We start from the raw sequence: 15,310 nt of genomic DNA, 5'->3' as shown, positions 1-15,310 counted from the left end.
CAATTCCAGTTATACTTAGTTAACTTATCTTTGACAAATCCTTCAAATATCTTCACTGGAAAGAACATGACCCCTTTCTTTCACAAACAGTATTGGGAAAACTGCATTTGATCATGCTGAGGATTGAACCGAGAACCTTAGCTCTCACCAGTCACTAAACTAAATCAAAATGGACCAATGATCTAAATAGTAAAGCTGAAACATTGGGTCTACTAGGAAACAGAGTAAACTCCTGAAAACGTAAGTGTAGACAAAGACTATGAACAAAATTGTCACTGCAAAGAAATATTATGAAGAATTAACTAAGGAGATCCCATCAAATAAAAAGCTCCTCATAACAAGAAAGTCATCCAGTGGGAAGAGAGTGCCTGTGGATAGGGAAAAAGTCGGCCAGCCCCTGCTCAGACAGAGGACTCATACCTAGAATAGCTGAAGAGCACCAAACGTACTCCCTATTTACAGACCCAGTTCGAAAATGAGCATCTGAAATGAAAAGACACGTCAGAAGAAGTACAAGTGGCCAACAAGCGCATGAAACCCGCCCGGCATGGCCAGCCTTCCGACAACAGTGGGATTACACCTCGTCCCAGAAACAGTGACTCTTGTCAGGAAGCCCCTGATGACAAATTCTGGTCCGGTTTCAGCCTAACGTGGACGCTGCTAAATTCTCTGCACTTCAGTTTCCCCTTCTGTCTAATCTGGGTCCTTTTTGTAGATTTCACTGCTGAATGTATTTTCTTCACACAAACTTCTTTCTCCGCCTCTCCGGGGAAACTGACATGAGCTCCTCAGTCAGGATGAATGTTGCTGGAGAGTTTTTCATTGTTTTATTTACTCATTTATTCCAGGACTTAACACATAGTCTGGAACATAATAAATGCTTAAAATCAATCAACAATTAGTCAACCAATCAATCAAACAATCAATCAATCTCACCTTGTTTGTTCAATTTTTAAAATTCTGAGTTCAATCCCTGGTTGCACCAAAGAAGTTTTTTTTTTTTTAATTGTATGCTCTATAAATAGTAAGCTCCTTCAGTGAGAATACTGATTTTTAAATCACACAACATAGAACCTATGACACCGCACATTTCCCACAAGTTTTTGTTCACTGAGCAAATGAATTATGAGTGAATGAGTGAATGAGTGAATGAATGAAGCAACATTACGCCAAGCCCATAAGACAGGTCTTCTTTTTCTCTACCATCCCTTTTGGACATATTCATGATACTGAGTATCTTACTTTAATCTCTGGGGATTAACAGACACAGAAATGACTGAGTTAAAATCAGAAACTGAACGTTCTTGATGCATTTTTGAGCTGCACTAATGTTCCTAAATTCATTTTGAATACCAACCTGAAGCACTCGCCTGATCGAACCCTTTTCCATGGCCTTCACTTGCAGTAGGAACTTGATTCACTTGCTCATCGTGTGTGCAAACGTCTTCAAACAAACTGCTCCAAATCCGGATGCAGTCTGTACTGGAAGAGCCATTGCACTGACAATTCCACACAGCGGTTTCCTTCAGACTTTCTCTCAGCACCTCGCACTGCTGTCTCGCGCCAGGGCTCTTGCAACCTGCTGCCGTTTTGCCACAGGTCCTGTTAAAATTGTCCAGTAACAGAGCGCAGCGTTCTGATTCCCGGCAGACATGTGCAGCAGCGACGCAGTCACTCTGTTTCTCAGCCATGGATGAGGCGTCTTTCTCGTGGGACTGCTGCGTGCTAGCTGGATGAGGGGCCGAACCTGAGGATGGCACTGATTCGTCTATCAAGGAAGTAGAAGAATGATGGCATTAAGGAAGTTTGTTTGTGACTCACCTGCTTTTTTAGAGCTCAAGGACATGCCATTTGAGAGTATCCAACACCTATGTGCTTTCAAAATTCATTGAAAAATTATTTGAAGAGACTGAGCTATTACAATTAATCTTGGATTTAAAAAAATTGAGATAAAGAGAAAGATAATTTGTAAATTTGTGGAACTACATAAAATTAGTGCTGTGTTTCTTTTAGTGATATTTTGTTTTCTTGACTTTTCATTAAACTTTAAGTATGACTGTTAGAACTCACACTTAATGTAAAACACACATTCTAATATGGTTCATGTTTATGAATTTCCACTTTCTCCTGGAAACATGCCCTTACTAATGTGCTTCTCAGTCATTTTTCATTATTTCCCCCTCAAGTTGCCATTTATGTTTTAACTTTATTTTTTATTATTATATATTTGTCATATGTATGGGTCACATCCATCATAGGGAATTTGCACCTGTACAAATTCTTTTTGTTTTTCTTCATTCCCCTTCCTCCCTTAAATCTGATCTCTGTGTCTCATTTCAAAGCTTTGTTTCCATTTTCCCTCCCATTTTCCCTTCTCCCTTCTTTTCCTTTCCTCTTCTGCTCCCCTCTTCACTTCCTACTTAAAGATGCTCACCCTACTTTTCAGTGTCCTGCTTCCCTGTGCTCCTGGCTTGTCCTCTGGGCTCTGCACCAAGGAGAATCACTGGGATTTGTGAACTTGGGTGTCTGATTTGTTTCACTTAATATTACGGTCTTCAGCTGCACCCACTCCCCCTAAAGGCTCCCCACTTTGCCCCTCTGTATGACATAGTAGTGCTCCATTGCATAGAAGCACCATGTTTTCTTTATCCAGTCATATGTTAGAGAGCCTGTGGGCTTTTCCCAAGGTTTAGCTATTCCAAATTGTGCTGCTATAAACTTGGATGTGCATATATGGCTGTGGTATTTTTTCACCCTTTGGGAATGATATCTAGGAGGGTAACAGCTGAATTAATTTGAACCTCCAGTTTTAGACTTTCAGGACTCTCCACACTGATTTCCTTAGCGGTTGTACCAATACACACTCATGGACAACAGAGAAGGGTTTCTTTGTGGCCGCAGCCCCTCCAGCGATGGCTGTTGGCTGACTTCTCGATGGTAGCCATTCCTTCTGGAGTGAGGTGGAGTCTCAGCGTTGTTTTCACTTTCATCTCTTGAATGGCCACACTGCTCAGTATTTTCCATATATAGATGTGCTGTTTGTATTGATACATTTGTTTGTTGTCTGTAGTTCTTCATCTGAGACGTGTCCTTCATTTAAGACGCCTGTGTTTGGACTGAGCTTTCAAATCTGTGGTTATGATATTTTTAGTTCTTATGTCTTTTTATAAAATGTCTCCTTAATTTCACTACCATTTCAAGTGGCCTCAGTTCCATAGATATGTTTTCTCAATTTAGAGACCACATACATGTACATGATTCCTGGCACCAGGATGGAGCTCCCTCTCCACCATGCCTTCCTGTCCGGCAGAGCACGGCTAACCTGTCCAGGAGGGCTGGACACGAGAAAACCTCACTACTGAGAATGAGCGTCTTGTCTTGAAACAAAATTAATACGTATTTTAATTAACATTTAATTAATAGCATAATTATATTTTAGTGCACTACAATCTAAAGCTATTAGGCCTATTAATTCACAAGGTAATGCTGTTTTCAGCCTAAAAAACTGAGTTTTCTGCATTTATATTCATTTTCTCTGTGTCTTCACTTTCACTGGCTTTAAAAATTCACAATTACAATTTATTTTCCTATCATTACAAACTTTGATTTTCCTATCCAGACTATGAAATTGCTGTTAAAACACTTCTTTCTCACTTTATTTCCTTTTCTGGCAAGTTTTATTCTCCTTCATGCTTTTAAATATGTTTAAATCTTTGATCTCTATTTTGTGTGTGTGTGTGTGTGTGCAGAACCAGAGATTGAACTCAGGTCCCTGTACTTGCCAGGCAACTTTAATCTCTATTTTAATACTCTGCTTGTGTCTGTCTCTGACTCTGACTCTCTCTCTCTCTCTCTCTCTCTCTCTCTCTCTCTCTCTCTCTCTGTATCTCTCTGGTGTTTCCAAGATGTGTTTTCTCTCTTTCTTGTGTTTCCAGGTTTCACTATGCAACTTAGGCTGGCTTTGAACTCATTTTGCAGTCTAGGCTGGCCTCAGATTTGCAGTGACTCCCCTGCCTCAGGCTCCTGAGTGCTGGGTTGCAGGCAAGGGTCACCATGCGTAACTAATTTCCTTTCATCTCAAGATACACCTTCCAGCTTTTAACAAGATGAGGCATGTTCCTTTATTCTTGGATTAAAATTTTATTTCTAGCATGAAAAATATAAAAAACAATATTCTTAATGTGAGTGTCCCAAAGTATGTCTCAAATGCGATGTTTGACAGTATATGCTATATTTGAAATATAAAAGTGTAACTCATCACTATTTTCCCCAATCCTTTACTTTTCACAAAATTGCTTATCTGCACATCAGTACCATTAAATGTCATGCTTAATTCACTATCAACTCTGCATATCCAGCTGGTCATCGATTACTAATAATTATAATTCATAAATACGCTTTTGGCATATATGACAATTCCCAGCACCAGTGCTTCAGTTGGGCATGTGTCACCTCTCTCCCAATTATTTTGGTGACTTTCAACCCACGACCTTGGCTGCGTCTACCAGTTACTGCTAGTGCACTTCTCTGTTTAAAACGTACAGCCCCTCCTGCGAGCAAAGGCCAGTGCCTAGCCTCCCTGGAAGCGAAAGCAGGCTGGGCCTTCCTCTTCCCACAAACACCTGCCTGTTTCCGGAGTCCCCTATCCCGTCTCCTTTGCGCCACACTTCCCGCCACGTGTGCTCTACTGCATTCTACTTCCTCAACGTAAAGCAAGCACTTCTGTTTTCCTCCTAATGAGCCCAGGATACCTTAAAAGGCTCTGTCGTCCTGTGACGCCTTCCAAGCTCACCATATGTCTCCGTCTAGTCGGATATGTTGCGCTCTCATGCTTGTGCGAGTCGGTGCAGACCCACTATGTGAGACACAGTCATCGCACAGGTGATGTTTGGAAGTGCCTTTAGCTGGGGCCGGAGGCCATACAAAGTACTTTCTCTAATGATATTGGATTACACTAAAAATAAATGATAGGTACATCTGGGAAGTGTCCTATATTTGTAAATTAAACAGTAACCATCTAAATAATAAACTATCGTAGCAGAAGATGCCTCCCCAGCCAGTGCACTTCAGTCAGTCACCAGGTAACAGCTCTGGTTACGGTTCCTGTCATTTTTGTTTCTTAGAAGCAGCAGCTCCCTGTAGTGCATATCCTCAGAGCCGATCCCCCAACGACAAGCCGTTCTGCCTCTGCTCTTCTCGCTTGCTTACCCCATCGAAGCCCTGCACCCCAGAGATCAGGGCCTGACATTCTGGGGACTAACCTGATCAGTGCCTGTCACCATAACAAACCTGCCCCCAAATCCTGGGTATAGTTTCCATGTTTCTGTTTACCATGGCGTCTGCTACATCAGCCAAGAAGACCGATTGTGCTGAACTCTTCGGTCACCAGTTGTGGCTCCCACAGACACAGCAAGGCCCCTCCAGTTTCAGATGGGAAGGCAAGCCCCCAAGATAGTTTGGGTCCCCTTAGAGGTCTGGAGGAGTCCTGGCTTGCCACTTGGGTGGCTCATCTCTGACCTGAAAGGGGGAAGACCCAGTCTGTCTGTCTACCTGATTCTGGTAAAATCCCCAGGGATGCTCCAGGTTCTATGTCGGTTCTGCTCAACTGGAGTGGAGGGTGGAGTCCAATCAACTCCCGTTAGGACCACTCTCACAGGAAGTGGGGTGGAATGTTCAGCCTCTCGGTGCCTGTTGAAGGACTGCAAGTGGCCTGGACAGTGCAAGCCACGCGCAGCTCCGTCTGTGCACCAGGACTAGGAAGCGCTGGTCTCAAGCTGAGTGGACCTCGCCTGTGGTTCCACGGTTACAGACACCACGGAGGCCCAGCACCCTCATAGCCGAGTCACTCCTAAGTCCTGTGAGGGGCACAGCCCGGTGGGCATCTGACTGGTCTCTCTCTGAGAGGCACCATCGCTCATGGGCATACAACATACTCCGTAAGAAGAGAGAATGGGAAATAAATTTTAAAGCCCACAGTCCCTGACTTCAGGGAAAGGGTGTTTTACAGAGTTAAAGATAAAATCAAATTGCTCCCAGGGTCTCGGAGAAAACCATATCAAAAAGGGGCCCATTGTTTCTGAAAATTCTGCCTTTGCCGCCTCATCAGCCAGCACAGTTGCTGCCAGCACCTGAGCTCCACCCTTCACCCCGACTCCTCCTCTCCCAGCCACCTGAGTTGGCTGCAGCTGGCCATGCCTGCCTTTGGGCAGAAGGGCCTTCCCAAGCCTCCCACCCCATAGCTGCACCTCTCCTGGTCACGTGTGGCCATCCACCCGAGATGGCCCTCAGCAAATTTCTTTTGAGTTCCACATTTTGGCTGAGGAAATGTTGGACTCTCAGCCCCAGGAAGCAACCAGCTGCGTGCTTTCTCCACCACATGGGGGAGGGGGGCATCAGCCACCGTTACCCGGAAACATCATAAAAGGAAAACTTCTCATTTCCATGAGAAAATCCAATCTGATAGACAACCACACCCTCTGGCTGCTACAAGGTACAATAGCAATGGACTGAAAAAATAAATGCCCCTCCATCTGTGAGACACAAAGAAACATGACTACACAGGCCCACCCCAAGCTGGACCTCTCTTCTCTCTGTCATTCCTGGATGGATAGGACAGACCAAGTTCCATCAGGTTGGGCCCTGAGAGTCCACAATCATTGCAAAAGTAAGGGGCAACCTGTGAATTTCCTGGTAGACAACAGAACAGAACTCTCTGCCTTCCCAAGCTCCCCCTGTCAAAATTTACCATCACCAGGGCAACTGGGACTCTTGCCTCTTGCCCCTTCTGCCAGGCCCAAACTTGCAGTCTGGAAGGACAACTCACCAAAAACTCTCCTCCCAGAGGCATAAGCTAAGGATGCACCGCCAGGCCTGGCCATCAACCCTGTTGTCCCACCACAACCCCCAGTGCTGCCGGTGGTCACAGGAAGCACAAACAGCCATCCAGCCAAACACCAGCCGCACAGACTGTTGTCAATCACCTCGGGCAAGATCTCTACACCACTGACGACATGGCCCAATACCTTGTGTTCTGTGGTTCCCAACTCATGCACACTTTTTGGACTGTTAATCACCACAAGAGTCTAGGAACTCTCCCACTGTTTTCAGAGAGGCCCCACCAACAGATTTAGCCAGTTCTTATCACCTTCTCTCTGGGAAAGACTGTTTCTCCATCTCTTCCAGCTCCATCATGGTCTCCCAAAAAAGAAAAAATGAGGCCTCAATACTGGAAAATGTCTATAGATTGTTGTATTGCCAACTGTCCTGGTGCCATGCACGCATACCTTTTGACTAACTGTGAACTAAACCCCGACAGATATTGAGCACATCCTGCTTAAGGATGGAGGTAGCTCTGTTAGGAGTGGAGTCCGACAAGCTGAATGGGCTGCGGTCACCTTGGATGAAGTCTTGTGGCCCAAGCTCTCCTGTGACTGCTTCCTGCTGCTTCTGGGAAACCTACAACCAATGATGCCAAACCCGTGCTCCTAAACCCCAGCTGGGGATCCAACTGACTGAAATATCAACCCTAGCCAGTAGCACATTGCCGGGTACTCTTGGAAGATCCATCTTAATCAGAGCCAGACCTGCCCCTACCTATGTTTTGCAAGCTCAGACCACAGCCCTGGCACTGAACCCATACAGCCAGTGCAGGCTTCAGCATCTGTCTCCAGCCCTGACCTCCACACAGCAGGATTTAGTGCTCCTGCACCTACTCAGGCTGGCCATGACAGGAGACGTTTGCAGGATTCTGCTGTGAGAAATCACCTCCTTATGTCACCTACCCTTGATTACCGGCTGTGATAATGGGCCTGAATTTGTAGAAGAGATAATTTTAAAATGGCAGAACTATTAAATATTAAATAAAAATCACATAAGCACACAGACCATACTGAAAGAGTTCCCCACAGGAAAACTTGTAGCCGTTTCAGCTAGCAGACCAGCAGTACCTGTGCACACCCCTGCACTGCACACAGCATATATACAGCTCTGGAAGTTTCAGAAATCCACCTTCAGATCCACCATTCTGGAGTCTTGCTGAACTTCTGAAGAATATACCTGGACCAGACAGCACTGTGCAGCTCGTGTGCTCAGAGCCCTGGTCTGGTCACTCCAGACGCTGAGCAGTCCATTCACAGCTAAAGCCTGCAGACACTGTTCACAGGACTGTGACAGAACAGAAGAGACCAAATACTGCCTCCTCCTAAAAATCCTATAATGAGGAGAGCAAACCAGACACTCTGGGGGAAGTTTCACTTTTTTTATTTGATAAACAGAATATATTTACTGAGGGAAAGAAAGCTCCTGTCTGAGAGAGGGATGGGAGCAGGGCCCGAGCGGGTAGTCCCCGGGAAGTTTTCAGAGTTGAAGACCTTGGATAGGGCCCATCGCAGGGTGACTGACAGCCCCAGTGTTGCTGCGTCTCCATGGCCCTCGTCTCAGAAGATGAAATGTAACACACCCAGCAAAGATTTGCTGGGAAACTAAAAGAGGGGGAGGTGTAGCCAAAGATGCTGCACCACCTGCCAGTATACTTTGGTCTGTTAGTTACCCAGGTAAGAGTTCCAGTTCCAGTTCCTGTGACATTTCTTTCTTATAAACAAATGTCATTGTCATTGTCATGCATAGCTAGCTGGTCACTATGGTGTGTATTGTAAGAACCAGTCCCCAAATGACAAGCTACTCTGCCTCTGTTCTTCCTGCTTGCTTATCTCATACAAGAGCTGCACATCACCAGAGATTGTGGCCTGACCGTTTGGGAACGATCCCTATGATTGATGACTGAGGGCAAATTTGTGACAACCAGCTGCATGAGCCAGCAGGGTGCTTAGTGTGGAGGGCACACCGAGGGTGGCTGCCAACATCAGAAGGAGGACTGCAGAGGAAGAGGCGGTGCTGCTGGTGCTGGAGGAGCCGGTCGTGCTGGCGTTCCTGAGGAGAACTCGGCTGTGCTCATTGTCAAAGCCCCTGGAAGCTTTGTGCTGCCGAGAAGGGCTGCAGTTCGCTGTAGGGAAAGGCTGGCCCTTGCTTTGAGCCTTGCTTCCTAGCCCGAGGAAAAGGTACTGCACTGTTTCATCTCCTAGAGAAGCTTGTCGAGCTGGCGTTCCTGAGACGAGCCCCGTTGTTCTTATCGCTGGAGGAGCTTGAGGTCTCTAGCTATTCTCATCGCTGGAGGATTGCTGCAGTGCTTTTCCGGGGGGATCTAGTCCTCACCATCGTGTTGCTTCCTGGCCCCAGTGCAGCTCCTTCAGCCTGCTGGTGCGGGTCCTTCCTCCCACTGGCACAGAGCTTCTGGCTCCCACCACTGGCCTTTGGGCCTTTCCAGTGTAAGTCCTTCATGTAGGTTTGCATGAGATGTTGTTGTGGGCTCTCGACCTCCAGCTGGATTTGTCGAGGATGCTGTCTTGGGCTCTGTGTCCTCTGCTGGCCTCATGCAGGACTCCGCCCTAGGATCCACACCCTCAGCTAGCTTTGCTGGGTCTTCAGTGTGTGGACAGATTTCCTGCACTCTTTTTTATTTGACACTCTGGTGACTATGACAAAATAATCCTACAAATTATATGTCCTGTATTAAATTGTCTCTCTTGAAAACCCTGACTACAACAATCCTGGTCAGTGCTTGTTGACAGAAATAGGTCCTGGGTGTCATTTTGATGTTTCTGCTTACCTCAGCACTATGAGTCAAAGGTGAGTTCACAGGACAAGTAGGACGTATTTTGAACTACTAAATAAAAATTAAACTATAACATTTGAGGATGTAACTAAGACAGTGTCTAGAAGAAAAAGCACAATATTGAATGTATGGATAAAAAAGATTAAACCAGTGATATGGCCTTTCGTTTATTTATTTATTTATTTATTTAGGTTCCTGGGATCTAACTCCAGATCTCTGCTTGCCAGGCAGGCACTTATGTAACTGAACTATCTCCCTCGTGACCTTACATTTTATGAAACTAGGAATTAATGAGAAACTTAATCCTTCCAAAAAAGAAATGAAGAGCAAATTAGAGAAAAAGAGAGAAGACATAAATTATCATATCTGAAAGAAAGAGAAAACATCGCAATAACTTCTAGAGGCTTTTTAAATGGACAGCTAAATTGTATTAAGAGCAATTTTACTAGAAAGATGGCAATTCTACAGAAAATGTTAAATGGAAATGAAATAATCCAACATAAGTGAAGCAAATAGAGGGCAACCAATGCTCACTCAAGAAAGACGGGTGACTAGACCGCTAATATATCAGTTGAGCATATTGACTTTATTTAAACTTTTAATGCAGAGTAGTCAATCATATTAAGTGGTTAATTAAATTAATAATTGGAGGAAGAGATAGCTCAGTTGTTTGTACTAGTCCAGGTAATATAAAGAAAGTTAATACTTCCCAATTCATCTTCAAAGGGCCACCATTAGTCAGATAACAAACCCAGACAAAGATATCATAAGAAAACACATCAGCATTCTGATGGTCACAGATATCTCAATAAAATACTATAAATTTAAGCCAAGCAACCGGTGATGGGAATAAGATATCATGACTTAGCAGGTTTAGCTTTGTAATGAAGAGTAGTCAACAGGTATTACCTGACTTATTGATGCATTTTATTCCAAACAATGTGTTCACAGTACAATAGAGGTCATCAGTGCACACACACTGTTTAAATTGGAAACTGCTTTCCATTAAGAACTGGATTGTCAGGTTGCAATGTGATGAATTAGTGATCTTGCAGGAATCACCTGGATTTCATAAAGATATAACACTTCAGATGTTAATTTGACTGCAGACTTTAGTTTTTACCTGAAATACTATTAATACGTTAATATCAGTAACTCTTACAATCTACACAATTGCTGAAGATTGCTCCCACAAGAGGGCTTTTAGTGTATTTTTTATAAGAGACTTTCTGCATTTTCAAATGTTTTGTCCCAACAGAGAATGACATGCTTTGCCGGCCACCATACATAAGCTGTCCTGGTGCAAGGTGATGAAAGAACCCTTTTCTCTGAACACTTCCACCAGTTTAGCTATTTTGTTATTTTACTTTGTGTGTCAAAGATTATATTGAAAGATGTGTAGTGGAAACTAGATTGATTATGAGAAATGAAGTGGTCCTGGCTCTTAGAAAGCACTCAATATATTTTACTGAAGAAATTAATAAGTTGATCTAACTACAATGTTCCATTTTCTACTTTAATTTGAAAAGTTGTATTTCTCTACCCTACAGTTTTCCTTTGTTCATTCTCAAGACAACTACTTGGGTTCATTTGTTTGGTATTTGAAGATACTTCTATTTCCACTGCATGCATGAAATAATTATGCAAATATTGCTGAAATTTACTGCAAATGACTTACTAGTTATATACTAAAACACACGAAAATTTTAATCCATGATGCAAATTTTAAAATGTTTATAAAGCACAGCAACAGTTTTTCTCATCAAAACACATAGCAGATGACTTTGGTCATTCTCTGTCCTCATCTTAAAATTATTTTGTTACTTTTGGGAAAGTATATCTTTCACGATATTTTTCCTAAACAATAATATGATAACAGACAGCTACAAGTCTCCTTCTCCTGAAAATGGTCTGTGAACTTTATCAAAGACAGATAGAGGGAGAAGCTGCAGGACATCCCTCATCCTCGGGCTCACAAGGTCGTGCTGCAGGCAGGAAGCCTCTGAGGAGACTGCCCTGGCACTGCAGAGCTGCAGATTCCTGACTTTTGGTCAACACAATGTGAGGTAAAGGAAAGGAGTGGAGATGGGGAGAGCTGTGAGCATGACAAGGGTGGAGAGGCAGCAGACCACACGAGAGCACACTGTTACTGTCCTTCTAAACTTCTCTTGCAGGCCCACAAAGTTCATCAGATGGTGTTAGTATTCTAATATTCATAATAAAAGATGATTCTTCATGTGCAAGTACTTTTTTGGATATTTGTCTCAAAGCAACATTAAGGCACTAGTCCACTGCACAGTTACCTCATGATTTCTATCTTTAATGAGTGAAGTGTTACTATCATCTCATTATACAATTTTTATACAGTTACTTGAATATTCAGACGTACATCTTTTTAACAAAAATTTCGATCTTCACATTTTATCTCATGAACCTTTGCTCAAATGTTTGGAATGCATAAGAGGTCAAAAATAAAAAGAAACTTTAATTTTTCTCAATAAGTCTGGAATGGAAAATAGTCCCTATATTGCAAGAATACAAAATATATATTATGAATATAGATAACATAATCACAAGTATTCTTGCTATTTATTGACAAACTGGCATACGAGCAAAATGATACTTTACTTGGAAAACATTTTACTCTGATTCTGAGAAGCTTGCAGAGAATTGGAATGTTACTCTTGCAGGATGTGCAAGGAGGTTCCCTGAAGCATTATGCAAAGCTGCCCTCAGCCTTAGCATATCAGGGCTTAGTAAAAGCAAATAATGTTCTGGGTAACTAAACTCACATACCAGTGATTGAAGGTGAATCACATGAACGCTAAGGTTAAATAATGTATTTATACTGAAACTAGCTTTTTTCTTAGGATTATATTAGTCATTATCAAATTTTATATTTATCTTTGTGAAAAGAAGTCATCCGGACTCACTTTTTGCAAATAGCTTTACCTGAAACGTTGCAGGCATCTTCCACTACTCTCCAAGCACGTCCGCATGTGGTTCGCCCACTTAGACATTGCTGTCGTAAGTAGGCACAATCTTTGGTGAGAGAAGTGGATTTATTTTCTGAGCTAAGTCCCATAACTTGAACAGCAAAAGGAATTAGAAGAAGATAAATTCACAGAGTTACAATTTGGTGTGCATTTTTTCCAAATCTAAGTTACTAATACTAAAAAGTAGAATTATAAGAAACAAAACATCATAAAAAGTAGTAAGTTACTTTTAGCTATAAATTTATGTTTCTCATATCCAATATTCTCAAATGTGAATTGGCTGTGTTTGTTCTCTTCATTCTCACCATCTATTCCCTTCTCAATTTTTAATTTATGAGTATTGTTCTATCAAAACTTCCTCACACAGTGCCTGGCTGGCAAACACAAAGCCCTGAGTTAGAGTGCTAGTACAAAACAAAACAACAACAACGACAAAACAAAACCTTTTTTTTCAATTGAACCCAGTCACCTCCTTCATGTCATGTTTCATGCTGTTAAAGCTTTGTTTCACTTCTTTTTGCTGATGGTCATCTTATGAGCTTACCTGATTTGAAACTGTCTCTTCCTTTGGTGACAGTAGTGGTTAAGCTTGTCAGCTTCATTAGCTGGGAGTCACCTAGGGGACTAGGAGGCATACTTGTGTATGTCCGAGGCAGTCACCAAGGCATGACTGTACACTTCACAGTCTCTTGGTCCTTCCTAAGCAATTTTGTTATCCAACACCCTTGTGCCATGAGGCTCTTGTGTTGGATCCAGCCCACTTGGACTGTACCCCTGAAACTGTAAGCCATGTTAAACTTCTCCTCTAAGTTGTGGTCATCAAATATGATTCTCAGGGAAGGGAAAGTGGGCTAATGCAGAACATTGAGTCCAGGTAAGTGGGATTGCTGTTGGTACAGTATGCAACCATATGGCTCAGAAGCCTTTGGGACTGGTTTGCAGGAGGAATGTGGTGGCATGGGTTGGAGACACCTTAGAAGGTTGCAAGCTGGGCTCATTAGGCAGTTCTGCTCAGAAACTCTATGTAGATAAGAATTCGGATAGTAAATATCAGGCTCTTGAGTTTTCAGTTGGAAACCAGGATTATTTGGAGAGTTGGATTAGAAGTCAAGCAAGTTAAAGTCTGGCCAAAAAAAATGTCTACATTTTTGCCCGTGTGCTAAGACTACAGGAAGCTGAGATTAATGGCATTAAACAGTTGATCTGTTGGAGGAAATTTCAATGCACCCCAACATTTAAGATGTTGCATAGGGATTGCTATTTTATCCCAATTTATAGTGGAAATAAGAGGCAAAAATAGAAGTAGTAAATTTATAAAATCCTACATATTGGACAAAAAAGAAACTTGCAAAATTAGGGCCAAAAAAGACATGATTGCTGAAGAGATTAGCACCATTAAAAGACAGTAAACTCTTCTCACAGAATTAGAGGGAAGACATCATGAGGGAAATTCAGAAACCACCAAGAACCTACAGATAACAGACTCAAAAGTATTAAATTTTCATGAGAAGAGTCCTTAGCAACGCTCCTCAAGCAGGGCCCCCAGTGGAATCGGTTCCCCAGGATTGATTTCACTGTAGGCAGCCCTCCAGGCACCCACAGGCCACTACAGCCACAGTCCAAAGGGGCCTCATTAATGCCTCATAGACTGCAGCATCACCTAAGATGTGATCGTTTTACTGGTGCTCAGAGTGCAAGCATCATGGAAGACTTCTACCCTGCTTCAAAGGAAGACTAGGGCAGCCAGGCAAGTAGCTGCTGAGAGCAGTGCATTCCGCTGCATGCAACCTGCCCAAAAGAGGAGCTTCATAAGCGGTGACCAGCACCATCGTAAGGCAGGGGCTCAGAAGGCCCTGCGGCTCATGGGCCACCTCTGTGTGCCCCGTACTAGATATGTGCAACAAGCCTAGTGCTTGCTGCTGAGCTGTGATCATGCTTTGGTCTGATTCCCTGTTATTCCTTTATTCTTTCATTCTGGAATGGCAAAATTTGTCAGTGCCATTGTACCTTGCAGTTCTGTAGCTTGTTTTTCATTTAAGAGTTTTTCTTTTTTTTTTTCTTTCTTTTCTTTTTTTTTTTTTTGGCAGCACCAGGGATCAAACTCAGGATCTTGTGCTTGCCAGGCAAGCACTTATTCCACTGTGCTATCTCCCCAGCACCTTGTTTTTCACTTTAAAGGTGTTCACAGTTAAGAGTTTGTCTGGAGACTCAGAAGAGTGTTTGACTTTGACCTGTGAAAATTGTTGAGACCACTGAGAATTTGGGGAAGGAATTACTATATTTGGGTTGTATGTAAAATAGTTGTACCATGTTGGGTGAAATTATTAACTTCCTATTGGATTCATTTGGCAATCAGTTATGGTTTAAGGAGATGTATGTGGCTGTCAGATTGGAAGTGATGGAAAGTGATGGTCTAAATTGTCACCTTGACTAGCTCAGGATTAGTGAAGCACCCTTCTTGATGCCACCACTTGGTCATGGAGGTGCTAACTTCGGTGCCATAGATGGTCCTCAGCTCCCTGCTCTCTGGCACTGTTCCCCTGCTCTGCTTCTGGCCACTTGAACTAAGCCACTTCGTGGCCACACTCTTAGAGCAGATTGCTTGTGCTTGCAGCTAACTGACCATGAGCCAAATTACCCTTTC

The 15,310-nt window shown here is 43.1% G+C and overlaps 1 protein-coding gene across 1 annotated transcript in view; it reads right to left on the bottom strand.

Moving 5' to 3' along the window:
• Positions 1 to 12,755, bottom strand: part of Gfral (GDNF family receptor alpha like) — a 71,190-nt gene extending 58,435 nt beyond the window's left edge. Inside the window, exons 1-2 of the mRNA XM_012517674.1 lie at positions 12,623 to 12,755; positions 10,580 to 10,738 (exon numbers count right to left, since the gene is read on the bottom strand). Of these exons, the coding sequence (XP_012373128.1) occupies positions 10,580 to 10,738; positions 12,623 to 12,755 (292 nt within the window). The remainder of the gene's footprint in view (positions 1 to 10,579; positions 10,739 to 12,622) is intronic.
• Positions 12,756 to 15,310: the final 2,555 nt, after the last annotated feature.

This window comes from Octodon degus, unplaced genomic scaffold, assembly GCF_000260255.1.
Source record: "Octodon degus isolate 3935 unplaced genomic scaffold, OctDeg1.0 scaffold00205, whole genome shotgun sequence".
NCBI lineage: Eukaryota > Metazoa > Chordata > Mammalia > Rodentia > Octodontidae > Octodon > Octodon degus.
This window is presented reverse-complemented; position numbering and strand designations above follow the sequence as displayed.